The sequence below is a fragment of the Castor canadensis genome, chromosome 7, assembly GCF_047511655.1.
Source record: "Castor canadensis chromosome 7, mCasCan1.hap1v2, whole genome shotgun sequence".
Classification (NCBI taxonomy): domain Eukaryota; kingdom Metazoa; phylum Chordata; class Mammalia; order Rodentia; family Castoridae; genus Castor; species Castor canadensis.
Genome location: NC_133392.1, coordinates 127,333,824 through 127,361,406, shown reverse-complemented (window position 1 = coordinate 127,361,406; position 27,583 = coordinate 127,333,824). Strand labels below are relative to the sequence as shown.

The following is a 27,583-nucleotide window of genomic DNA, read 5'->3' as shown; positions in this document are numbered from 1 at the left end:
TATCCATGTTTCCAGCTCCCTATGTTGTTCTTCCTCTGCTGGCAAACACACTAGTTACTGCTTTTTTCTCTTTCTGGTTTCAGGGCTGGACTACTTGCCACCAAACCAGGAGGCCATGTTGTCTATTCCACGTGTTCACTGTCACACTTACAGAATGAGTATGTAGTGCAAGGTACCATGGAGCTTCTGGCCAATCAATACAGCATCAAGGTTCAGGTGGAAGATATGTCTCATTTCCGAAAGCTTTTCATGGACACATTCTGTTTCTTCCCATCCTGCCAGGTTGGGGAACTGGTAGTGCCAAACCTCATGGCCAATTTTGGGCCTATGTACTTCTGCAAAATGCAGAGATTGACATAGCATCACCCTGTTGCCGAGGTTGGAAGACTTGTGTACTCTTGGAGGCACTGCAAACTGTCTCCATGCTGTTCGAGTTTTTCTACAGATAGTCTTAAGCAGTGGGAAATAGGAATTTGTCCTGCTGTCTAATTGTGGAGTATCAGCAGGTTTCTAACTCACACTCCCAACCCCTATCTTCAAACCTATACTAAAGGTTCCTGCTCCCTTAGGGGTTTAGAAGGAGAAACCAATGAGCAAACCCACACTTTAAGCTATAAACTTGGGAAGAAGCCATTAGCCAATAAAATTGTTGAAGTGCTTTAGAGTTGGAGCTATAGTTGGGGGCTCATGTCAGTTCAAATACTGTTATAGTTCTGTTTGTACCAGCTGCAGCTATTCAGCGTTTGTTCCACGATGCCCAAGCCCAGGACCTTATCCTCTGTACAACTTCCAGTTTTACACTTGAGGTGGATTTCACCTAATCAGCCAGCAGGCCTAGATGAGCCATCCTAGATTCTCCATGTGGCCCATAATCTAATTTAAGGAGTGAGTAACTAAAACATTTAAGCCAATGCATGATTTTTTTTTTTCTGGTAATGGTGGTGCTGGGGTTTGAACTCAGGGCTTCATGCTTGCTAGATAGGCGCTTTACCACTTGAGACACTCCACCGGCCCTTTTTTGTGTTGGGTATTTTCAAGACAGGGTCTCCCAAACTGTTTGCTGGGGCTGGCTTCAAATCATGATCCTCTGCCACCTGAGTAGCAAGGATAATAGGTGTGAGCCACAGTTGCCCAGCTCATGCTAATCTTCTTACTCACATTGAGAAAGCTCCTCTGAGCTGAACAATTCTGGTCATTCCTTTTGTTAAATGTGGCTGGAGAAGCTGCTTCTGCTGTAGGGATATCATATTCTTTTTTGTGTTTCTACCTTTGTCCTTCACATAGCGGCAAATATTCCATGAGCTTCTATATGACAGGTAGTCAGAGAGATGTTACTGATGTAGTGGTTAGGATTGTGGAAGATAAGTAGGCCTTTGCCTCCTTTTGCTCTCTGAGTACCTAGGAATCCCCTAGTTTTTTTTGTTTTTTTTTTTTATTCCAGGTTTTTTGCTCTTGTTTTTAGTCTGTAGGCCAGCTTTGGTCTTATTCTTGACCCACCTTCAAATCCCTGAGTTTTTTTTTTTTTCTTTCTTGAGTTACTGGGGCTTGAACTCAGGACCTACACCTTGAGCCACTCTGCCAGCCCTTTTGCGAAGGGTTTTTTTGAGATAGAATCTTGTGAAACTATTTGCCCAGGCTGGCTTCAAACCCCAGTCGTCCTGATCTCTGCCTCCTGAGTAGCTAGGATTACAGGCTTGGTTTTTTTTTTGATGGGACTGAGATGTGAACTCAGGGCTTCACACTTGCAAAGCCGGCACTCTACTGCTTGAGCTGTACCTCCAGTCCATTTTGCTTTGGTTATTTTGGAGATGGGGTTCTCATGAACTATTTGCCTGTGCTGACTTTAAACTGAGATCCTCTCAATCTCAGCCTCCCAAGTAGTTAGGATTACAGGCATGAACCACCAGTGCCTGGTCCTCAGAGCTTTTTCCCCCTAGCATCACAGGGCTTCACCTCATACAAAGTGTATTAGAGAACAACATTGCTTACTGATTGGCATGTGGTTATGTTTTTGTAACATTAGCCAAAATAAGGTAATCTTTAGTAGGAGGGTTATTAAATATTACTTATGATCATCTGCAGATTTGTTTTTATTTTTTTTCTGAAAAAAATTCAGCCCTTATGCAGAAAAGGGTACATAACTTTAGAATACCTGAAAATATCTTGATTCTTCCCATTTTCCTTATCTCTCCTCTTCCTGTCCACTCCTTTTGTCCTTTATGCCTTTCCTGCTGATCCTTATTTGGGTATTAGAGGTGTCTGTTGACAAGGACTTTAGCTAGGGTTAAACCTTCTCCTTTCCTAGGATTTGCATTGTAACTTGAGGCCCCGGAAGACCTTGGAGACTCCAAATTGAGTAGCGCCAGGAGGATGGAATTTGGCTGGTGTTCTGAGTAGGATCCTAACCTGCTGCTGTTTACTTTATACTTAGTATTGCTGAGGCTAAGAGGCCTCGGGTGCCTGGGTTTCTGCCCATGGCCTCTTGGATATCCAGCCTGAGGCTAAGCAGTAATAATTAGAGAGGAGAAGGTCTCCTGCTCTGGGGTCACAGTCTAGTTGGGGACAGACAGACTTAGGTAAGAAAAGCAGAGAACTACTTTAGAAAGCAGTTTGATTATCTCCTATAATTGAATATTCACCTAGCCTATAACTCAAGTTACTCCAAACCTAGGGGTATATTCTGGAGAAACTCATGTGTATACCAGAGCACATGTAAAGAATTTTCATAGCAGCCCTGCTCACAAAAGCAGAAGTCTGGAAATAATCCGTATGTCCATGAGCAGTCGAGTAGATAAATAAACTGAAATTTTCACACAATGGAATATTACATAATTATCAAAAGAAATGAGCTGTGGAGATATATAACAGTTTGGATGAATCTTAGCAGTAACTATTAAGTGAGAAAGTTTAATCTCCCAAGAATAAGTGTAGCATCATGTCCTTTTAATTTCTTTTTCTTGTTTGTTTTTGGTAGGACTGGGGTTTGAACTCAGGGTTTCATGCTAGCAAAAGCAGGCATTCTACTGCTTGAGCCACACATTTAGTCCATTTTGATCTTACTATTTTGACGATGGAGGTCTCTGGAACAGTTTGCCCTGACCTGCCTTGAGCTGTGATCCTCCCCATCTCAGCCTCCCAAGTAGCTAGGATTACAGGTGTAAGCCACTGGCACCCAGCTGTGATGTTCTTTTGAAAGAAAACTTTTCTTTTTTATTAAATTAATTTACATACTGTGTAATCCATCAATTTAAAATGTGCTGTCTAAACCGGCTGCCAGTGGCACACACCTGTAATCCTAGCTACTTAGGAGGCTGAGATCGGGAGGATGGAAGTTCAAGGCCAGACTGGGCACATAGTTTGAAGACCCCATCTCCAAGATGACCAGACCAAAATGGACTGGAGGTGTGACTCGAGTAGTAGACCACTTTGTTTGCAAGTGCGAAGCCTTGAGTTCAAATGCCAGTCCCACCAAAAAAAAGAAAAAGATACAGAAAATAATTTGGGCATCATGGTGTAGGCCTGTAATTCCAGCTCTAGGAAGGCAAATGTAGGAGGATTCTGAGTTCAAGGTCATCCTGGGCCATAATCAAGACCCTCAAAAAACTCATACGTACAAAAAAAAAAAAATAGAAAATAATTCTGTCTCCTAAAAAGTTTCCTTGTGCTTCTTTGTTCACAGTTTCCTCCTTCATTCCTGGTCCCAGGTGACCACTGATCTATTTTCTGCCCACTGTAGTTTTGCCTATTATAGAATTTAATGTGGTCTAGTGTTTGTTTACCACTGAATTACAAAAGCTTCATCTTTATCTCTATTTTTTATTCCTTTTTTCATCTTTATCTCTTGGGATACTTGGATATCTAGTTTTTCATTCTTGGCCAAGATAAGGGCATTTGGGATTTATAATGTGCTGTTGAAAGTCTAAAGGTCCTCTGATGACCCCTAGAGTCACTTTCTTTTCTGAGGGTTTGCATCTGGTCTAACTGGTTACGTATATCTGGCTTGATTACATGATCAAAATAGATAAAAACCCTCCTGGAAACTTTTGATTTGAGCTTTCCAAAAGTCAGGATTTCTCACACAGATCATGGTGATTCAACCAAAGACCCTTCTCAGTTCAGTTTATGTGTGAATATGGACCGTGGGGAGCTTAACATGTTTGTCTCTCAGGTTCCTGCCCATTTTTACTCTTTCTGACCTCTGTCCTTTGCTTTTAATTTAAAATCTTAGGTAATTATATTCTGTGAAGGCTGGTGAATCTTTTAAAATATCTAACCTTAAACTGGGTGCTCACATCTGTAATCCTAGGTACATAGGAGGCTGAGATCTGGAGTATTGCGGTTTAAGGCCAGCCCAGGCAAATAGTTTGGAGACCTCCATCTCCAAAATAAACCAGAGCAAAATGGACTGGAAGTTGTGGCTCAAGCAGTAGAGTGCCTGCTTTGCAAGCATGAACTCCTGAGTTCAAACTCCAGTCCCACCAAAAATAAATAAATACCTGGCCTTGGGAAATTTTTGCACATGTAAGTAGAATCATACAGTATGTAGCCTTTTGTGTTTGACTTCTACTTAGTATAATGGTTTTGAGGTTCATTTTACTATGAAAATGTTTTGTTCTTTTTTATTGCTGAATTGTATACCATGAGGATAGATAAACCCTAGTTTATCCACCAGTTGATGACATTTGAATTGCTTCTACTTTTTGGCTGTCATCAGTTATACTGCTAAGAATATTTGTATACATGATTTTATGTGTACAAGTTTTCTTTTTTCTGAGTAACCAGTAAGGGTGGAATTGCTGAGTCATACGGTTAATGTGTGTTTGACTGTATAAGATACTGACAAACTGTTTTCCAAAGTTCCTGTACCAGCAATGGATAAGATTACCAATTGCTCCACACCCTTACTAACACTTGGTATTGTTGCCTTAAACTGTATCCTACTGAGTATGTCTTGGTTTTAATTTGTAAGTGTGAAGCCCTGAGTGCAAATGCCAGTCCCACCAAAAAGAAAAGATGTAGAAAATAAGCTGGGAATGGTGGTGCAGGTGTGCTTAATTTGCATTTCTCTGATGACTGGTGATATTATAAAATTAAATATAACTGGGCTGAGGATGTAGCTAATGGTAGAGGGCTTACCTAGCATGCATGAAGCCTTGGGTTTGATTCCTAGAGTTACCTACAGACATATACACATATGGAAAAAGTATTGAAAAAAGAACGTATATGTAGTAAAACTACGTAAAAAAGGAATATCATCATGTGATTCAGTATAATGATTCCCACAGGTTAGGGGCTGGAGTTTGAAAGTTAGGTTACTTTCAAGTTTCTGGCTTTCATACTTTGTGCTTATATTAAAAACAACTTCATTAAAAAGCTATACATAAGAGCATATTATATTGATAGAAGTGACAGTGTCTTGTGAGCAAGTATTGTGATTAGTGCAATTTTGTGCACCAGAGATCCTCCCCCAAAGAGAGAAGGAAGTAGAAAAAGCCTCAAGTATAATTGCCAAATTTAGCTTAATGTGAACTATGGGATGGACCATATTAAAAACCTGGAATAGAGCCAGGTGCCAGTGGCTCACTCCTGTAGTCCTAGCTATTTGGGAGGCTGGGATGGGGAAGATTGTGGCTCAAGGCCACCCCAGGCAAATAGTTCGTGAGAATCCATCTCCAAAATAACCAGAGCAAACTGGGTGCTGATGGCTCACACCTATAATCCTAGCTACTCAAGAGGCAGAGATAGGAGGATCAAGGTTGGAAGCCAGCCTGGGCAAATAGTTCATAATACCATTTTTTGAAAATACCCAACACAAAACAGGGCTGGTAGAGTGGCTCAAGTGGTAGAGCACCTACCTAGCAAGTGTGAAGCCCTGAGTTCAAACCCCAGTCCCACCAAAAAAAAAAAAAAAAAAAGACCTGGAAGAGGCTGGAAATGTGGGGATGTGGCTCAGGTTGTAAAGCATCTACCTAGCAAGCATGAAGTACTGAGTTGTACCACCAAAAAAAGAAAAAAGACCCAAGCCTTGTATGTACATATGAATAATAAAAAAAAAAGAAAGAAAGAAAGAAAGAAAAGAACCTGAAGATTAACAATGAGGCCTCAGCTTTGTATGTTCCAGTGGTTACAGGAAGCTAGGTGTTTGGGCAGCCATGGATCGTGATAAAGGGATAACTTGGATTTGTGATTTTCACCATCTTGGGGGTCGAAAATCTATTTGAGAGACTAATACAGGCTTTTACCCATAGCCCAACACCCATCTCCAAAGTAACTAGACCAAAATAGGATGGAGGTGTGGCTCAAGCCATAGAGTGCCAGCTTTTCAAGCATGAATCCCTAAGTTCAAACCCCAGCTCCACAAAAAAAAAAAAAAAAAAAAAAAAACAGTGTAGCATTTTACATATAATTTTAGGGGTTTGGTCAGTCCCCAAAGCCACCTATAAATCCCAAATTAAAAACCTTTTGATTAAGTCAAGCCTGGTGGTACACACCTGTGGTCCCAGTGCTTAGACGGCTGAGGCAGGAAGATCTTCAGTTTGACACCAGCCTGGGCTGCACAGTGAGACCTTCTCTCTTTAAAAAAAAAATTACACACAATCTGAATTTTTTTTTTCTTGGAATATTTCTTGTATTTCTTCCTTACCTTTCTACTGTTCCTGCCATAGGTCAGGCCTATGAACAGTAGCATCAAAACTGATAATTATGACTGACCAGTCTTAGTTTTCTCCCATTCCACCCCTTGATCTGTTGTGGGATTGCCAATGACAGTAATTTCTCCCATTTAGACCTAGAACTTTTCTGCTTCCCTCCTCAAGAGATGAAGTCTGTTTCTACTTTCTGAATCTGGGCTGACCTAATAGTTTGTTTTGACCAGTACAATCTCGTGCAACTGAGCTTAGATAGACCTTGCGGCTTCTACTCCAATCTTGGAATTCTTCTGCTTGAAGAAGCCTGGAGACCAGACAAACATCATCTTAGACCTTCCAACCTCAGGAGAGCAATCAGATAACCCAAGCTGTGTGAATTACCTTGGTTAAGACCAGCCTAAGTTGCTGCTCCCCAGAATCATGAGCAAATAAACTGGTGACTGCTTTAAGCCACTAAATATTGGGGGTAAATAACTTTTAACATGCAAGTTAATAGTTAACTGACATGTTAAAAATCCAAAGAGGACTGGGAGGGTAGTTCAGTGGCAGCGTATTTGGTGTGCATGAAGCCCTGGGTTCAATCTTGGCACAAAAATTTTTCCAAAACCCCCATATCTGACAGTGCCATTCATCTGCTTATAATTTTTTGCTTTCTGTGTTGTCTGCACTATCTCCTCCCTCATCACTGCCATTCCCTACTCCTCCCTTATAGATTCTATGTCTATCCCAAATATTACCTGCCCTTCCCACTCCATGCCTCTGAATCATGACACATTGTTTTCTCTCTGGTGCTTTTTCTCTGTTCTTATTACTCAAAGGGCACATTCACAGCTCCTCCAAAAAGCTTTCCCACATCTCAAACAGACTAAGCTGTTCCCTCTTCTGTATGTACAATGAATATAGCACTTCTCATGTTTGCTTTTTCTCCTTTACTCCATCTTAGACTTAGTATTATTCAGGGCAGGGAACTAACATTTATCTTCGCATTTCCTTATCCCCAAGCATCAATGTTTGGTACATGTTAGGTAGTCAGTACATGTTTGAGTTCCTCATATGCTAGGCCTAATCTTAGAATGGTGAACAGAATGGACAAGGTCCTTTTTCTCATGGGCTGTCCAATCTAGAAAGCAAGATAGACAAGTAATTACAAACAAGTAGCTTAGAAATGACCCAAGCCTTGTATGCACATATGAATAATAAAATAAAAAAAAAAGGAAAAGGAAAACAAACAAACAAACAAGTAGCTCACAGTTAATTTCAAGTAAATTATAAGCAAGCAAGATCCTGAGAGAAAATGGAGAGTGCATATATGTCTGAGAGACCTAACCTAGCCTGGAGAAAGAAATTTCTAAATGAACCTGAGGATGAAAAGGAGTCAAATCAGTGAGGCAGAGGAGGGTGTGGAAGGATGCTCTAGCAAAGGGAATAGGCTGTGAAGTTCCTATGGCAGGAAAGAATGTATTCTGGGACCTGAATGAGGTTCAGTATGCTGCAACATAGAGAGGAGAGAGAATGGTTGTGAATACAAGGCTGGAAAAGCAGGCAGAAGCCAACTACACAGGGCCGTGCAGGTCACATAAAGGAATGAGTGTTTTATTCAGAGTAATTGGAAACCATTGCAGGAGCTTTAATCTATAGAATGAGTTGATCAGATTTCATGGGCGTCCCACTGGAAATATGATCACCAATAACGTTTGCTGAATGAGGAAATCAAATATCTGGCTTAAGAGAACATGCCTCTGAAGGTCAGTCCTGTCCATAAGCTTGTTCAGTATCATCTCTCTAGGTGAACTGCTCAACTCTAAGCTGCTGAGGTGACACATTAGGAGGCACAGTGGCAAACTCAGTTTAGCCTGAGGAGGGTGATCAGGATGGAGAGGAAATGAGAAGTACCATTCTGGGGAGAACTGGGAGAATTGGCAGAATTATGTCTGGAGTAGGGCAGACTTAGGGAAGAGAGAGAGATGTCATCTCCAGATAGAAATATTTTGAGGCAGGGGGAAAAGTTGTGTTTTGAGTGTCCCTAAGGGCAGAGCTGAGACCAGGAGAAGGAAGTTGTGTGAGTGAGTTGCAGGTCAACATAAGAAACCTTTAAACTGGGCTGGAGGTATAGATTAGTGGTAGGGCACTTGCCTAGCATTCTGAGGCTGATTCCCCTCAATACTGCAAAACAAAACCAAACTGTTTATTATTTTTAACCACTTATAATTTGTATTTGAAACTTTTTATAGGGGTTTTTCTATACCAGGGGTTTGACAAACTTCAGCCAGTGGGGCAAATTTAACTGTTCATGTAAATATACCTTTATTGGAACATAGCCAAGCCAAGCTCTTTCATCTACCTATGTGGCTGGTTGTTTTTATTTTTGTTTTTGTTTTTTTGGGGGGGAGGGGGGTTTGATGACTTTTTTCTTTTTCTTTTTTTTTTTTTTTTTTTTTTTTTGTGATACTGGGGTTTGAACTCCAGGCTTCACACTTGCTAAGCAGGCACTCTATCATTGAGCCATTCCACCAGCCCTGTTTTGTTTCAGGTATTTTCTAGAAAGGGCCTTAGGAACTATTTGCCCCCGGCTGGCTTCGAACCATGATCCTCCTGATTTCTGCCTCCTGTGTAGTTAGGATCACAAATTCATTTGTTTGTTTGTATGTCTGTCTGTCTGTCTGTCTATCTATCTGTCTATCTATTTTTGCAGTACTGGGGCTTAAACTCAGGGCCTTGCACTTTCTAGGCAGGCACTCTACCATTTGAACCATGCTCTCAGCCCTTTTTTGGCTTTTTGAGATAGGGTTGTGGTATGCAGCCCAGACTGACCTAGAACTCAAGATCCTCTACCTCTGCCTCCCAAGTGCTGGGATTAGCTGCTTTTGCTCACTACTGACAGCTGGTAGAAAGATAGTATTGCCTTCAATTCAAAAATTCTTATCAGGGGCCAGGTGCTAGTAGCTGGCCCCAGCTACTTGTAATCCTAGCTACTTGGGAGGCAGAGATTGGGAGGATCGAGGTTTGAGGCCAGCTTGGGTAAATAGTTCACAAGACCCTATCTTGAAAATACCCAACACTAAAAAGGGCTGGTGGGAGTGACTCAAATAAATGGTAGAATGCCTGCCTAGCAAGTGTGAGGCTCTGAATTTAAAACCCCAGTACCACCAAAAAGAGTATCTGGAAACTGAGCACCAGTGGCTTAAACCTATAATCCTAGCTACTTTGGAGGCTGAGGTGGGGAGGATTGAATGTTCAAGGCCAACCCAAGAAAATAGTCAAGAGATCCATCTTCAAAATAACCAGAGCAAAATGGACTGGAAGTGTGGCTCAAGCAGTAGAGTACCTGCTTTGCAAGCATTCTGAAGCCTTGAGTTCAAACCCCAGTCTCACCAAAACAAAACTTACCTGGCCAACTGATCTAGCTTTATTTACACATTTAAAAAATCATTTTTATTTTTATTTATACACAAGATTGATATAAATAAATTGGCTGTTTCTTTAAAACAAATATGAGAGAAATTGTTGCCATAGGCCTGAGTCTCCTAGCACTCAGGAGACTGAGGAAGTAGGACTGAGAGTTCAAAGTCAGTCTACAAAGTCAGACTATCTCAAAAGACAGACAAAAAAAAAAAAAGAAAAAGAAAAGAAAAGCTAGGTACTCAAGAGGAAATTGGGAGGATTGAGGTTTGATGCCAACCTGGGCAAAGAGTTTGTGAGATCCTGATCTCAACCAGTAAAATGGTAGGCATGGTGGTACATGGGAAGTACAAATAGGTGAATTGAGGCCCAGGTCTGCCCAGGAATAAAGCAAGACCCTATCTCAAAGATAGCAAAAGGGCTAGGATTGTGACACCCGTATAGCAAAGCATGAGGTCCTGAGTTCAAACCTCAGTACCACCACCAGAAAACTAGGGGGAGGATATAGCTAAATGGTAGAACACTTGCTGAGCATGCATGAGGCCCTGGGTTTGATTCCCAGCTCTACCAAAAAAAAAAAAAAAAAAAAAAAACAAAGCTGGACATGGTGAATGCCTGCAATCCTAGCACTTGGGAGGCTGAGTCTGAAGGATTGGGAGATTGAGGCTAGCCTGGACTACATGATGAGACCCTATCAAAACAAGGGAGGAAGGGAAGAAAGGGAAGAGAGGGAGGGAGGGAGGGAGAAACGGAAGGCAGGAAGAAAAAAAGGAACATACATTACCAATATCAAGAATTAAAGGATGCTGTTCACTACAGTTCTGATATTAAAAGTAGTGTTATGAATAACTTCTTTTTGACAACTGCTGTGTTTTGAATGTGTTCCCCAAAAACATGTTGGAAACTTTATCACCAATGTAACATCACTGGGAAGTGGGACCCAGTGGGATATGCTTGGGTCGAGAGTATTCCACCCTCATGAATGGACTGAAGCCCATTAGAATAGGGTTTGAGGCTTCAAGTCTGAAAATCTTGTTCTTTTTCCCTCTATGATGCCTTCCACCATGTTATGACCCAGCAAGAAAGGCTCTCATCAGATGAAGCTCCTATGTTTTGGATTTCTCAGTCTTGAGAACTATAAGAAATAAATTTCTTTATAAATTACTCAGACTATGGTATTCTGTTATAGCAATTCAAAGTGGACTAAGACATTAATGAATTTATAATTTAGATGAACTGGACAAAGAAGTTTAAAAACTAACTGACTCAAAATGTAATAGAAAATTTAATACCTATTTTTTTGGGGGGAGGTTGGAACTTGAGGCCTTGTGCTTTAGGTATGTGCTCTAACGTGAGCCACACTCAGCCCTTAATAGCACCTCCTAATTGAGGTAAGTTAGATGGTCATCTTAAAAAAGAATAGAGCATATGGGATGCAGCTTATTCATAGAGCACATAGTTAGCATGTGTGAGGTCATAGGTTTGATCTCTAGCACCACAAGGAAAAAAGAGTATCAGTACATTATACACAGTAAGGCTATTACTTTGTGAAGCATTTGCTTTAGTATATGTGTTGCATTAGCTTTGCATTACTGTAACAAATACCTGAGATGAATCAACTTAAAAAGAGGAAGCATTTACTTTGGAAGTTTCAGTATATGACTGATTGGCCTCGTTGTTTCCTGCCTGTGACAAGGCAGCACGTCATGGCAGGGGGCATATAGTGGAGCAAACTGTTCACCTAATGGTCAGGATGTGCAGAAGAGGAAGAGACCAGGGTTCCACAGTCCCCTCCAAGAGCCTGTCCTCCATGTCCTTAAACCTTCCACTATGCTCTACCTCTTAAAGTTCCTATCACCTCCAAGAGCACCAAGCTGGGTCCAAGTCTTAAACACATGGGCCTTTGGGGGACATTCCAGATCCAAATTGTAATGTGTGTATAGACACACTTACTAGGTATTTAAGTTGAAATATATTTTTACTGTGAATCATATCAAAAAAGTATAAAAACCACCTTTTTAAACAATTAACAGTGGTAATTGAGGAGAGTTCGATGAAGGTAGCTACCTTGTAAGTGTAATAAATGGCTGTTTTAGTGACTCCCAGAGATTTTTGTTGCCTACTATTCCTGCTCTTGTGTGACTGGACCTAATGACTTGTTTCTTCAAACAATACAACAAAAATGATGGGATATTACTTCCATGATTAGGTTGCAAAATTGTGATTCCCATCTTACTGGTATTTCCTTTCTGACTCTGTGCTTGCCCTGATTGAGAGGCAGCCTCCAGCTAACCTTAAGGGACTTAGTCCCTTAGTCCAAAAATCCTCAAAGAATTGAATTATGCCGACAGCTTGGAAGCAAATCTTTCCCCAGTTGTGCCTTGATAAGACTGCAGCCCTAGATGACATGTAGATTGAAGCCATGTGAGAGAAGCTTATGAGATCCTAATGCACGGAAATTGGGAGGTAATAAATCATCTTGTTTTAAGCTGCTAAGTTTAGGGTAACTTATTATGCAATGAAAGGTAACCAGTACAATGAGGTATTACACTCTAATGTTTTCTAGCCATTAGAAATTGTAGTAGACAGGGGTTTAACAATCATGTGGTTTAGTTAGAAGTGACCCTACTTTTGCCCCAGGAGTTGGCTTTGATAGGTCTAACTCTACCAAGGTAAAACCATCCCTCTTGTCATGATGGTTCAGGGGAGCAGAATAAAACTCCGAAGGGTTGTGGGAAGTGATGTTTCTCTCTGACTCAGAATAAGGAAGCATACCTGAAGCACTACTGCTTGTTTTTTTTTTTGTTTGTTTGGTTGGTTTTTTTTTTTGGTGGCGCTGGATTTTGAACTGAGAGTTGTGCTTGCTAGATAAGCATTCTGCCACTTGATCCAAGCCTCCAAACTTTTAACTGTTTGTTATTTTTTTAGATAGGGTCTCACTTTTTTGCCTGAACTGGCCTCTGACTGAGATCCTCCTATCTATACCTGTAGTAGCTGGGATTACTGGTGCGAGTTACTGCCCTGGCTTTGGCAGTCATCTTGAGGTCATGAGAAAAACCAGTCTGAGAGTGAAGCTGATACACATGGAGGAAGGCAAAACTAAGAATATTGCAGAGAATTACTCTAAAGCTCACCCTGGTGCTGTTTTTTTCCTTTATTTCAGCCAATTATCTTTATTGCTTAAGCCACTTTGGATTTTTGTTGTTGTTAAAACTGAAAGCAGGGTTGGCAGAGTGTGGCTCAAGTGGTAGAGTGCCTGCCTAACAAGCCCGAGGCTCTGAGTTCAAACCCCAGTACAGAAAAACAAAACACTACAACTGAAAGCAAGCTGATAGGGAAATATTGATCTAAGACTCAAACTCAATGTTCTTTATAGTGTGCAGAATAGAATCCTGCTATCTTGGCCCTATATCTACTGATGGAGGCTTTCTTTAGAAATGCTCATTTTAAAAGTCTCTACTGATGATTGGGAAGTACATTAAAAACTGAGATTCAGGTCCTGAGCAAGGATGTCATGGATGGGATTTGCTTCTTGCTGTGAGATTGACCGCTGAGGTCTCTTGAGAACCAACACAAGCCCAAAGGTCATTGGCACCTCTCAAACAGCCCTTATCTTACCCTGTACTGCAAGGCTCAGTGGAACTTTGTGCTGCCTTCAAGCATTTACTTACTTATCAATTCATGTTTAATTTCCAAGTATTTGTGACAGGTAAGCTAGGAGTGTTTCAGGTTTTTTTCTGTTTCTGTGAAGAATGACATTGGTATTTTGAATGGGGATTGCTTGAATATATAGATCGCTTTTGGTAATTATGTTCTTTTCACAATAATTACAATAGTAATTCTGCTAATCCATGAGCATGGGAGATCTTTCCATCTTTTTGTGTCTTGTTCAGTTTCTTTTTACAGAGTTTTATAATTTTCATTGTAGAGTTCTCCCACCTCTTTTTTTTTTTTTTTTTTTTTTTTTTTTGGTGGTACTGGGGTTTGAACTCAAAGCCTGCACCTTGAGCCACTCCGCCAGCCTTTTTTTGTGTGTGTGAAGGGTTTTTTAGAGATAAGGTCTTTCAAACTACTTGCCTGGGCTGGCTTCGAACCATGATCCTTCTGATCTCTGCCTCCTGAGTAACTAGGATTACAGGGGTGAGTCACTGGTGCCTGGCCTCCCACCTCTTTGATTAGGTTTAATCTTAGGCTTTATTTTATTTTTTTCAGGATATTGTGAATAGGATTGTTGTCTTTATGTCCCCTCCCCCAAAATTCTTTCTCAGCAAGTTTCTTTTAGGCTTATTAAAAAAACTAGCTGGACTGGTAGAGTGGCTGAAGTGATAGAGTGCCTGCCTAGCAAACATAAAGCTCTGAGTTCAAATCCCAGTACTGCCAAAAAAAAAAAAGCTAGTGATGCCTGGGTATCAGTGGCTCACGCCTGTAATCCTGGCCACTTTGGGTGGCTGAGATTGGGACAATTGTGGTTGGAGACCACTCTGGAAAAACAGTTTGTGAGACCCCCATCTCTAAATTAACCAGAGCAAAATGGACTGGAGGTTTGGTTCAAGCATTAGAGTGCATTCTTTGCAAACATGAAGCTCTGAGTTCAAACACCAGCCTCATTAAATAAACTAGTGATTTTTTTCTCTTTTTTATTAGTATATGATAACTGAAAACTAGTGATTTTTGGATGTTGTGTTTTTTTCAGTATCCTGTTGCTTTGCTGACTTTGTTTATCAGATCTAAGAGTATTCTAGTAGAGTCTTTCTTTTTTCCTTCTTTAACCAATTAAAAAAAAAACACCAAAACTGAATAACTTCCTTCTATTCAATTGCTGATGAATAAACAAATTGGATATAAATTCTCAGAGCAATTTTCCCTCCAAGTCACCTATTCCTTTAGCCTGGCATAAGTTATGTTCTTGCCCAGACGCTTCCCTTCTTTTTAGTGAGAAACCTCCTCAAAAGACCAGTGCCCCCTTTTCCAAGTTAGTTAACTTTATGTTGACTGAAGATCCATCTTACCTACTTCCTAAAACAATTAACTGGAAAGACAGAGACTAGCGTGGACTAGGTGGTGGTGCCCCTCCACAGCATCTACCAGTGAGCTCAGCAATCAGCTTGATCTTTGAACTTAGGAACAAGTGAAAGCAAGTAACTGAATTAAAGGGGTCAAACCTTCTATAAAATTCAGAGATGCACTCACACTGGTCTCCTGCTTTCACAATGAGGTTCTTTATTCCAAGTGGTAAGGTGAGAGAGAATGATCCCACCCTTCAGGAAAGTGACAGACTGGAGTTAACATTTTGGGTTTCCCCACAGACCAAACAGGGAAACCATAACCTCCTTCAGCACTTAAAAAATGTGACAAGCTCAATTTAATCTTTCTAAGCCTCCTCCACATTTAAGGCACAGCCCGCCCCACTTTTTAATTTTATTCAATTCTTATTGTTCAGGAACGTATTTATTGTTTATCTGTGTTCCCTACAATCCAGTTCAGCCACATAGACATATAATGGAGTCAACATCCTAATGAAATTAGACTAAATCATTTAAAAAGCAATGAAAAAACCAAAAAAGTAGTCTTGATACTAGATTGCCCACCAGCACAATTTCCACAATATCACCCTATGAACAGTAATGGAGCTGGAAATGTAAGCAATCAGTAACTACTAGAATCAGTATACAAAGAAACAGTCATTTATTGTTACTTTATTTATCCAAATAATAGTACCGATTCTTACTACCATTAGAAGAGCATTCAGCTCATTTGAAAATGAGCTGAGTCCATATTTTGTCTTATTATATTCCCAACTGCAGTTAAAAAATAAAGTGCCTTCGCTAGACACCAGTGGGCCATGTCTATAATCCTAGCTACTTGGGATGCTAACATTGGAAGGATCTTGGTTTGAGGCCAGCCTGGGCAAATATTTTAAGACATCCTATCTCCAAAATAACCAGAGGAACATGGACTGGAGTTGTGGCTCAAGCAGTAGAGTGTCTGCTTTGTAAGCATGAAGCCCTGAGTTCAAACTCTAGTCCCACTAAATAAATAAATAAATATGCCAGGCACTGGTGGTTCACACCTGTAATCCTAACTACTCAGGAGGCAGAGATCAGGAGGATTAAGCTTCGAAGCCAGCCTAGGCAAGTAGTTCACAAGACCCTATATCAAAAAAACCCATCACAAAGGAGCTGGTGGAGTGGCTCAAGGTGTAGGCCCTGAGTTCAAACCCCAGTACCGCAAAAAAAAAATTGCTTAATTATTACTATGACTGAATAATGTATATATGTTTCTAATTTAATCTACTTATAGTGACTCTGAGGTACTTATTATTTTTTGTTCTATAAATGGGTTTTTATAACACAGCCCTTTTTTTGAGACAGTCTTGTTGCCAGTCTGGCCCGCAACTTGCTGTGTAGCTCAGGCTATCCTTGAACTCAGAATCTTCCTGCTTCCACTTCCTCAGTGCTGTGATTACAGGGATATGCTACCATGCCAGCATGTCACAGCCCTTTGAAGAAGACTAAGTGGAATTCTGGTGGAGTCTATAGGGGTTGCATCATCTGCAAATAGGGATAATGTTGACTCTTTCCACTTTGTGTTCCTTTTATTTTTTTTCTCTTGCCTTATTGCTCTCTCTTAAGAATTCAAGCACTATATTGAATAAGATTGGAGAGAGTGAACACCCCTGTTCTGTTCCTGATTTTGAGCAAATGCTTTCAGTATTTCCTCACTCAGTATAAACAATAAAGTTTATTGTATATAGCCTTTATTATGTTGTGGTATGACCCTTCTATACCTAGTTTTCTCAGGGTTTTTGTCATGAAGCAATGTTGAGTTTTGTCAAAGGCTTTCTCTGTACCTATTGAGATGATTGTGTGATTTTTATCCTTGATTCTATTTATGTGGTGCATTATTTATTATAGTTCTGGGGATTGAGTGCTCTCCCACTGAACTGCATCTCCAGCACAATTTCAATTTTTTTTTTTTTTTTTGGTTTGAACTCAGGACCTCATGCTTGCTAGGCACTTGAGTCATGCCCTCAGTCCTTTTTGTATTTTCAAGATAGGGTCTCGTGAACTATTTGTCCAGGCTGGCTTTGAACTGCAATCCTCCTGATCTCTGCCTCCTGAGTAGCTAGAATTACAGGCGTGAGCCACTGGCACCCAGCTAATTTTTTTTTTGAGTTGGGGTTTTACTATGGAGCCCATGCTGTTGTAAAACTCTTAATCCTCCTGCCTCAGCCTTCCAAATGCTGGATTACAGGCATGTAACACCATGCCAGGCTGTGTATTATGTTTATTGAATGCATTTAACAACATATATTTTTACAAGAAAACACATTAAACAAAAAGGCATTGAACAATTGTAAGAGTTGCTTATGGGTGGAGAAGGTATGAAATTGGGGAGCTAAGATGAAAGGAATAAATATAATAGGAGAGAGGCTTGGATAGATCAGTGATGATAATGTCCTGTGAACTAAAGAAGATAATGAACTCACTCTCTGCATCTGACCTGAATGCTGAACAAATAAACTACTGCCAGTAAATTGTGTGTGCATCCCCTCCTGAGTTGGGCTGGGCTGCCTCCCAGGAGGAATTTCTCCTGATCCAAAGGGCTGACTGGGTCAGGAGAGAGAATGTGACCAAGAAAGAAGTGGGTAAGTATGCAGGGACTCCTACAGTTCCTCCCACCTCACTGTCCTTTTCTCTTTTTCTCCCTCTTTTCTGTCCTAGGGGACCAGTCACTCAGTTCCCCTCTTGTCAAACCCTGCTACACTCAGTAGCTGCCCTTCCCAGACTGAGGCACTTTAGAGAATATTTCTCTAGACTTGGGGCAGGACTGTTAACTTTATTTATTGAAGAGGGAAAGTCCCCAGAGTTGCAGCAGTTCCAACCTAAACTGTACAGTTCTATGACTGTCCTTATGGCCCATTCCTGCTTGCACCTTCTCCAAGGCTTCTCTGGGGGAATACCTTGTCCCTTCTGGTATCTTAGACTGTTTCTCCTTTTCTGGTTTTCCTTTTCCTCCAGTTTGATATTGCCTACTTTCTATCTCCTAGGAATTTATGATTTTTTTGGTTTACCAATACCTCTAGTTTAAAAGTATACTTTTCTGTTATTTTAATGGAGACAGTAACTGCACATACTTCATCTGCCATCTGGGTTCTTGAAGGAAGAGTAAAAGTTTGTCAGATAATGTGTGTCGTAGGCTGAGGATGGTTGGAGGAAGAATATGGAAAAGCATGAGGAATTAGAAGCAAAGGGAACAGTGTGTTCAAAGGCATAGACTGATACTAGAACTTAAGTATTTGAGGAAAACCGAGGAGTATTGTCAGAGCCTTATTTCATACTGGTGCACATCTGACAGCCTGCCAGAACCATCAGATACTGAGCTTTAAAGCAGAGATTTATGTTCTCCTAACTCATAGAACCAGATGTGGGCATCTGCTAAAACTATGAGCTGTGTCTGTCTTTAGATGTTCTTTTTGTGATGAAAGTGTGAGCATGTTGTTGCCAGCTAGGGCAGAATCCAGAGGGCCTGCAGGCTTAGCAGTTGAATGTCCAGACTGTCTCTGTAATACTATCAGAGTCATCAAAGACAGCTCCTCCCTTCTGTTTTCAGAGGTACATGCCTTAGTAGAGTCAGGAATCATACAGATCCCAGAACTAAAGAACCAAAGGCAAGAGACCAAATGAGAGGAGGCAGAGGCCTCTTGGGGCTTTTGAGTTGTATTGAGGTTCAGTGGCAGACAGCCCTGGAACCTGTGTTGGCCCAGGGTAGAGGTTGGGGGTAGGGGGAGATCCTGAAAGGGAGAGAGGGACTAGAGTCCCCTGAGATAATCCTGAGTAGGGCACATCTATTTTAGACAGACAAATAACTTCAGTGTATCTCTGGTGAACATTTTGAATGTCCCTCAAGGAGTACTGATTTGCTTTATAAAAGCGGTCTTCATTATGCAGATTCCCAGATGAATCTTTCACATAACATGGATTTATGTTAGGACTTGATTTACACACAACCTACCCAGAATATATTCTCTGTAAAATATGACATAAATGTGCTTCTTAAGAAGGGAGGCATGTGCTTTTCTGCACGTCTGGTTTTTAAAAACTGGTTTGCCACCCTCAAAATGTCTCCCATGCCACTTTGGATAGAAGAGTTTTTATGGTAAGGCATAATGTGATATCACCAGATCAAAGTGAAAAACATGTAACTCTCCAAAAAAATGTTTCCCTAATTTGCACGCCTATAATCCTAGCTTTTGGGAGGCTGACGTAGGAAGATCATGAGTTTGAGGCCAGCCTGGACTACATAGTGAGAACCTGTCTCAGAAAACAAACAAAAAAGTTTTCCTCATTCAATTGTCATTGCTGTGGCTCATTTTTAGTCACAATATTTTGTTTTATTTAATGATATTGTCCTTGCTGTACATCAAACACTGCTCTATGTCCTTTACCAGCATTAACATGGCAACCAAGAAAGGAGAACAAAATACCCCATTTTACAGTTGAGGAAACTAAGGTGTAATGAATGGTAAAGAAACTAACCCTGGGCCGGAGGTGTGGCTCAAGTGGGAGAGTGCCTGCTTAGCAAGTATAAAGCCCTGAGTTCAAACACCAGTACTGCCAAAAATAAATTTAACGCCCCCCCCCACAGTTTCAAATAAATTATAGGAGAGAGTAAACACAACATTTCATATATATATATATATGAAATACTTATATACATATGCAACCAAAGAGGCATGGGTTAAAACCGGATGAGAAAAACAGATCTGAAGTGAGGTGGGGCTGGCGACTTTCTGAACTAATGACGAGGAACTTTTAATAACAGTTGTCTGTGTCTATGACAGACTTAGAGGCATTAGGGATTGGGTTTGGAAGATCTAGGCTCCCCACAGGCTATATAGTGTTGAGCAAGTCACTTGTTATCTGTGGACTTTAGTTGCTTGGGATTGGTAGATGTATCAGCTATGTTTTTGTTTTTGTTTTTTTTTTTAACCAACTCTTAAACTACTGGTTTAAACAACCATGTATTGTTCTCTGAATCTGTGGGCTAGCTGGTGGTTCAGCTGAGCTCATCTGGGCTTGGGAAGGACCACATTTGTGTTTGAAATCGTAGTTCTGCTCAGGTGGCTCTCTCTGTGTAGGGCCCGAGCAGGGGTAACTCGGCTGAGTAGGCTCTACCCCACTATGGCCTCTCCTACTCTGGCAAGCAAACTTGGGCTTGTTTTTATAGCAGTAGCAGGAGAGAGAAACAAAATGATTCTCTTGCAGCATAGGCTAAGAACTAGCACAACATTCCTTCCACTGCTTTCTGCTAGTTAAAACAAGTCATAGAGATTACAAGGATATGGTATTAGACCCTTCCCTTTGGGGGAGGAGTTACAAAATTACTTTGCAAAGAGCACAGATACAGGAAGGGGTAGATTGTTAGGATTGTTTATATAATCAGTTTACCCCAGGAGACACACTCTCCCCAAACTCAGAAGAGGATGATAGGCAGTCCCAGACAACTGTGTTCAAGGATCTGACAGTGCTTTGTAAATTTGAAGCACCTCCCAGATGACAGTGCTTCGGATTGTGGTACCCTATTATCACATGTGGGGCTGGGAGTTCCTGTCTTTGTCCATTTGTGCTGGTATACAAAATACCTGAGACTGGGTAATTTATAAATAACAAAATTTATTCTTATAGTTCTAGAGGCTGGGAAATCTAAGACCAAGGTGCTGCCAGATTTGATGTGTGGTAACTGGCTCTCTGACTTGTAGGTGGTACTTTGTTGCTGTAGCCTCACAAAGCAGAAGGGACAAATGCTGTTTTCATATGGTTAAAGAGTAGAGGGCAAAAGGGGCATCTGTCACTTCCTTCACATCTTTTTAAAAATTTCCACAGTGGTGGGGCTCAACCCCAGGGGCTCATGCATGTTAGGCAATTGCTCTACCACTGAGTTCCACCCCCACTCTATCACTGAGCTAGCATCTCTTTCATAAAATTTTTAATCCCATTCAGGAGAGCAGAGCCCTCATGACCTAATTCCTTCTCCCCAAAACTCCACTTTCTAATACCTTATTAGTTAGGTTTCAGCATATGATTTTTTGAAGGGACATGCATACTCAAGCTACAGCAGTTCCTTAGAGCAGGACCATGTCCACTTCCTTACCTCCCCTTCAGTGGGTCCCTGGAAAAGGCTCACAGAAGTGAAAGGAAAGAGAAGTAGAGCAGTTACAGCTCCCAACCCCAGAACAAAAACAGACTTCAAAACACTGGAATCTGAGCAACTGCCTTCCCTTCTGTGAGCTCTCTTCCTGGTGGGCAGCCCCACCTCTAGGGGAGCTTGGGGGAAGGTATTATTTGTTGTCTCATTTGACAGCTGAAGACATACAAGGATGATTTGGCTCAAGGTTATGAGCTAATGGGAGGACCCCGATCTTGCTCTGGGAAGCCACCATGGTCTTCATGAGTTGCTGCAGGTCAGAGTAACTCTCCCTTGCAAGAACTTGCTCCTGTGTGCTATTCTGGCTCCCAGAATGGTGTTGACTTGCCTGACCTTACAGATGCCTTCTTGATAACATAAGCAGAGCCCTGGAAAACCACTCCCACCAGATCTTCACATGCACCTGCTGCTCTTCCATTCTAGGCCTTGGCCTCCAGCTTACCTTTCTCAACCATCCTCTTTACTGCTTTTCCAAAACATTGGTAGAATTGCATCACAGTTCTGCTTAAAATAAAGTGTGCTAACATTTATTGAGCCTTTACAGTGGGTGAGGTGCTGTTCTGTGATCTTTTTTTTAATAAACTTAATGTTTATGGCAATTCTGTGAGGTAGTCAATAGTGTTAGTTCCATTTTGCAGGTAATGTAACTGAGTCATAAGAAGTTAATTTAGCCAGGTGCTGGTGGCTCACAGCTATAATCCCAGCTACTCAGAAGACAGAGATCAGGAGGATCTCTGTTCGAAGCCAGCCCTGGGCAAATAGTTCGAGAGACTCTATCTCGGAAAAAACCCATCATGAAAAAGGGCTGATGGAGTGGCTCAAGGTATAGGCTCTCAGTTCAAACCCCAGCACCACACATACAAACACATGCACAAAGTTAAATTTGATTTACTCAAGGTTACACAGTAAATAGTAGAGTTAGGGTTTGAATTCAGGCAGTCTGGTTACTGACCTTGGGCTTCTCAGGCCAGAAAAGCCCTCTGTATAATAATCATAATAATAATGATAATTATCATTATCATTATTATAATTAACATGCATGAATTGCTTACTATATGCTAGCCCCTTTTCTGGCTGTGTTACATGTACTAACTCATTTGATTCTTACACTAGGACTGGTGTATTGTGAGGTACTGTAATCTTCATTTTACAGGTAAGGAAACTAAGGCTCAGAAAATTGCACCAGCATGGGTTACTAGACTGTTGAGCTCCAGACAACTATGCTGTGGTTTCTCTGAGTCAGAATCCAAGGCTCTTTGGGTTTATGCAGCCTGATCTTCAAATTTGCATTAAAGACCATCTTTCACTTTATTTTTTGATCTATGGGCACCTTTTTTCCTTCCCAATCAGATCTCAAGATCCACAAAGCCAGTTTTTGTGTCTGGTATTTTCTTCAGTTTCCCCAGCTCACAGCAAGGGCACTGTCATACAGTAGCAGAGGTCAGTGGAGGTCAGTTTCAGCCACAGAATGTGAAAAGGTAAAGAGGCCAGGGATATCTCTCACAGAAGTGAAGTGGCCATCCACCAAGACCTGAAGGTTAAGACACAATCTAGGACTTGCTACCTGAGGCTCCAAACCTACCCTTACCTCCCAGATCCTTTTGTAAAGTAAATCCTATTCAATATGCCCTTAAGGAGTTTACTACTTGAGAAGCCATCATTAAAGACAAGTGAGTGCTTTGAAAGTGGAATCTCTACAAATTTTATATACATATATAAAACTTGGCAATTGAGCCTCAAGAATGGCCAGAGATTTCCCATAACTGTAATCTTTTTTTTTTTTTTTGGTTGTGGTACTGGGGTTTGAACTCAGGGCCTTCATGCTTCCTAGGCTGCCCATCTACCACTCTGCTACCCCACCCCCCTTTTTTTGTGGTACTGGAGTTTGAACTCATACATTTGAGATTGTAAAGCAGGCAGGTGCTCTACTGCTTGAGCCTCACCTCCAGCCCTGAATTGGGTATTTTTGAGATAGGGTCTCAAGAACTATTTGCCCAGTGCTGGCTTTGAGCCACAATCCTCCTGATCTCAGCCTCCCAAATAGCTAGGATTACAGGTGTGAACGACCAGTGCCCGACCATAACTGTAATCTTTATTTTTTCCTCCTTGAGAGGGAGAGGGATTCTAGATTTTTTGGGGGTAGGGTGAAGTGGGGAGGAGACTGGGTTTTGAACGCAGGGTTTCAAGTGCGCTACTGCTTGAACCACATCTCTAGGAGAGGAGCTCTAAAGGAATACTTCTTATTTTATAAAAGGGAAAAATTAGAGTTACTTAAGTTCACTCAGCAAGTAAAGGGAGAATTAGGGCTAGAATCCAGTTCTCTTAGTCAGGAAATAGGGCTGAGGTGACCTAGCAAGACTCACTTTGATTTTTTTTTTTTTTTAGCAGTCCTGGGGTTTGAACTCAGGGTCTCCCACTTGCTAGGCAGTCACTCTATCACTTGAACCACTTTGCCAGCCCCAGACACTCTTTGGGTTGGGGTTTCTATCATCTGCCATCTGTCAGTTCCCCTCTTCCAGGAATTTGAGATTTATAAACAGCCATCTGTACACTGAGTAGGAACTCAGCAGCACTCAACGCAGACCTAAGACTTAAAAACACAAGGCTTTGGGTTGCTCTTGAAAAGGCTTAAGAGTCTCATTTAAGGCTCTGGGGCCAGGATTCTTCCAAAAACATTGATGGATGGGGGCTTTTCACTCAGTCAATGAACATGTGTAGCCCACTCCTGGTGCTGCTGAGTCCTCCTTCCAGGTAGACCAGCTTGCCTCTTTTGTGAAGAGATGAAAAACCCAAGGAAGTCAAGACAAAGATCAAAGATCATCTTAATTTGAGAGTGGCAGGGCAGGATGTGCAGTTTAAAAGGCTAGGGCTGGGTATGCAGCTCAGGAGTAGAACACTTGCCTAGCATACTCAGGGCTCTGGGCTTGATTCCCAGCACCAAAACCAACAGACAAGAAACAAGAAAACAAACAAAAAAACCAAAAAATCCCACTTAGCAGACTAGTGAAAACCTATTGTGAATGACAGGGTTGTCAATCAGGCAGATTGTGATGGACAGCCAATCAATGAATTGGACATATCTCAGACTCCTATAAGGAAGACTTTATAACTAGCCCCCTGTTACAGATTCAGAGAGTTAAAGTCACCCCTTGCCCAGTTTCCAGTCACAAAGCCCTTTCCTGTACAGGACCCCACAGTGCCTCACTTTCAGGAAGAGTAGTGGTATAAGGGGAGCAAAAGTAACTACGGAGATGACTCCATTTTAGATGAGAGAGGCACTTTAAAAGCAGACATCTAAAGAGGCGTGGGAAACAACAGGCTTCTCAGAGAAATAACAAATCCCTTCCAAAGTAACAAAATACAGATGCACAGTGTGGATAGTGGGCCTCAAGGCCAGGACGAATTGAGCAGACTTTTAGACTTTGAAGGGCAAGATGAGCTGACCAGACCTTCTTGAAATGCTCAGTTCAATAAGAAGAGGGATGGATAGGTGGCCAAGTTCAGCAAGAAGCTGAGTGGGAGCTAACCAATCACAAATGTAGTTTCAAGATAGAATAGTTGGACCTAAGCCAGGCAGAGCTATACTAAGGCTTCAGCTTTCCAAAACCCCTCCCCAGTCATAGGGAGCTTTTGCTGTCCTTTCAATAAATTTTGTGCTTGCTTTATTCTTAACTCCTGGTCTGGTGTCTTCAATCATCAACTGGGCCAGAATATGAACTCTGGATCAACAATCCAGTATTAGTGGTAGTACTGCTTGATGGTTAAGAGTTTTGGATTAGACCTGAGTTTGAATCCCCACTTATCCACCAAAGTTATTTAATCCCTCGTGTCCTCAGTTACCTCACCAGTAAAATAAATGCCTTTCTCATAGGGCTGTTGAGAAGACAAATGAGATAAAGCACATAAAGTCCTGTGAGTGAGTCCTAAGGGGTGTGTGTGTGTGTGTAATTTATATTCCCCCCCTCAACGATGGGCGCTAGGTCCCAGAGGGTCCTCCTGGTCACGCATTCCTTCTGCTTCCTGGGTATGAAGACCCAGAGGGAGGGGGTGCTCTGGAGGTGGGAGGGCACGGTCCACACGAAATTGCTGACTAAAAGGACAAGTGATGAGCAGTTTTGGCCATGAAGAATAGCCCAGGGCGAGAGATATGGTTCCTAAGGTTGGGGAAGGAAGAGGGGACAGAGGCCATGAAGAACTTCCTGTGTCCGTTGCGGTCTGTGCCCCGGAAGCCCCGCGCTTTGGAGAGGTGAGTGCCCGCAGGTGCACGCCCAGGATGCTTGGTTCCCCAGGAAAGTTATTGATAAAATGTTTGCGGAGGTTAATAAGGTTTGCGAGCCTAGTCTGTCACTGTTCCCGGCCCTCTTGGGCGGCCTGTCTTGTGGGCTTTGGCTGGGTGGTGTCTTCTGGGAGGGTATTGGAGCTCTGGGGTACGCAGGGCGGGAGGCTAGGCCGGGACTATGGCGCGGAGCCACGACGAGGCTGGTACTCGGAGGTCGCCCACGCGAGGTGGGTGCCCTTGCCCACCCTACTGCTCCGCCTGGCCTAACGCGCCAGGATGCGGTGACTGATCCCAGCTGGTGGCCGGGCCTGACCTTGACAGTTGTCTGCAGCCAGCCTTGCGCTCGTTGCTAGGCAACAGCGCGCAGCCTTGTGGACTGTGGATCCCGCCTGCCCCTCCCGCAGGCGCGGGCAGAATCCCGGGGAATCCAGGCCGGGTTTTGCAGCGGAGCGGTAGGACTGCTCTTGTTAACCCCTCATCTGTCGCCCTGAGCAGCAGTCAACCAAGGGAGATCATGGTGCTGGATGAGCTGTGGACGGCGCTGGCTGGAGCCTCCGGGGCTGCCCTGGCTTGCTGCTTCTTGGCAGCGGCGGTGACCCTGCGCTGGTCCCGACTCAGGACGGCGCGGGGCGCGGCGGCCCGGGCCCGACAGAGGCAGCAAGCGGGCCTGGAGACCATGGACAAGGCGGCGCAGCGCTTCCGGCTCCAGGTGACCGTCGTGCCGGGGCGGGGGGTGGGCATGATTTGGGGACATGGGATAGAAGCACTTTCAGCCGCTCGGACGCGCAGAGAGCAGGCAAGCGGGCAGCGCATATGTGTGCTTATCCAGACCTCTCCTTTCCTCAGTGCATTCCGCAATCTCTGAGGCAGGTGAGGCCGGAGGAGGAACGGAAACGCAAGGGACAGGGCAGGTCCTGGAGGACCATCGCCACCCTGGGTCAAAGATGAGCTTTGCTTCGGGTCAAGGAATCCCCATTGCTATTAGAATGCTAAGCTATTAGCGTGAGGACGAATAGGATGCTAGCGTTTGGGACTTTGGAATCACGGAGTGATGGCCCAAGGCATCGGAAGAGTTTAGAGTTCATGTTTATTGATTTGAGCATGAGGGTCTTAAAAGGGAGCCAGAAAACACACTTGCTCAAGTGCACAAGGAATTATTGGCAAAGCCTGTCTAGAGTGGAAGGCAATCCCCAGCTCTGTTGATCCTGCTGTCCTGTCCAACACCTCGCAACCTCTTCCAGGTTTAGTTCTAGCCCTTCTCTGGGTGATCTGTCAACAAGCTTTGCTTCTTCCTGCGCTGTCTTGGATCATGACTTATGTCTGTTTGGGGACCGGAAAGAAGGACCTGGGGGGAGGGGGAAAAGGTCTTTAGAAGAGGGGATTTCCTTTCAGGTGTATGAAACACTGGCCCCAGTTAGAAACCAACAGGCTGAACTCTGGGAGATGTTCTTATGTGCTGAGGGAGAGAAGACTTGTTGTAAGTGTTTGGGGATCTGACAGGTGGGAAGGCATCCAGGTGATGGGGACAGCAGGAGTGGGGAGGGTGTTTCTAGGTGGAAGATGGGGAAGGGGTTCACTAAAAATTGCATTTAGCAGGTGCTCAGCTGCAGTGAATGATTTTTGAGTTGGGGCAGAGCTGGACCAAGCACTAGGTACCCAGTGGGACTACTCACTACAGTGGAGAGGATTAGGAAAGGAGACTGGGACTTGAATGTCAAGCTCAGCCTGTTGTGGTGAATATGGGTGAAGTTTTAGCTGGCTGTTATTGTTTGAATTTACTCCACACCATCTCTAAGGCCAGGGTGTGTCTTAACTGATTGATTGGCTGAAATAAAAAGACCTCTCGTTCCAGCCCCCACTCATCAAGCTGTTTGAAAAGTTCACCATCAGCCATTTTCTAGGATTCTCTCCTCTCAAGTTGGAAGGGTCTTTGTGTTTATTCCAAACTGGCCACGTCCTCTGTCTGAGCATGGGAACTTCACTGTCCTGCCTTCCTTCTGTGGCTGAGCTCCGGAGGTGCCCCTCTCAGGGATCCTGGTGATGATCCCTT

At 42.6% G+C, this 27,583-nt stretch overlaps 2 protein-coding genes across 5 annotated transcripts in view; both read left to right on the top strand.

Annotated features, from left to right (window-relative positions):
• The window catches only part of Nsun4 (NOP2/Sun RNA methyltransferase 4), a 32,781-nt gene extending 22,138 nt beyond the window's left edge, over nt 1-10,643 (top strand). The window contains exon 6 of the mRNA XM_020177634.2: nt 84-10,643. Coding sequence (XP_020033223.1) covers nt 84-360 — 277 coding nt within the window. The 3' untranslated portion in view covers nt 361-10,643. The remainder of the gene's footprint in view (nt 1-83) is intronic.
• Nucleotides 10,644-25,914: 15,271 nt separating this feature from the next.
• The window catches only part of Faah (fatty acid amide hydrolase), a 73,874-nt gene continuing 72,205 nt past the window's right edge, over nt 25,915-27,583 (top strand). Inside the window, exon 1 of one of the 4 annotated variants that reach the window (XR_012449924.1) lies at nt 25,915-26,242. Coding sequence is in view for 2 of the 4 variants with exons in the window: in XM_074080238.1 (XP_073936339.1) it covers nt 26,048-26,242 (195 nt within the window). In the remaining 2 variants the exon portion in view is untranslated. The remainder of the gene's footprint in view (nt 26,243-27,583) is intronic. The other 3 variants (XM_074080238.1, XR_012449923.1, XM_020178549.2) reach the window with 3 other exon arrangements.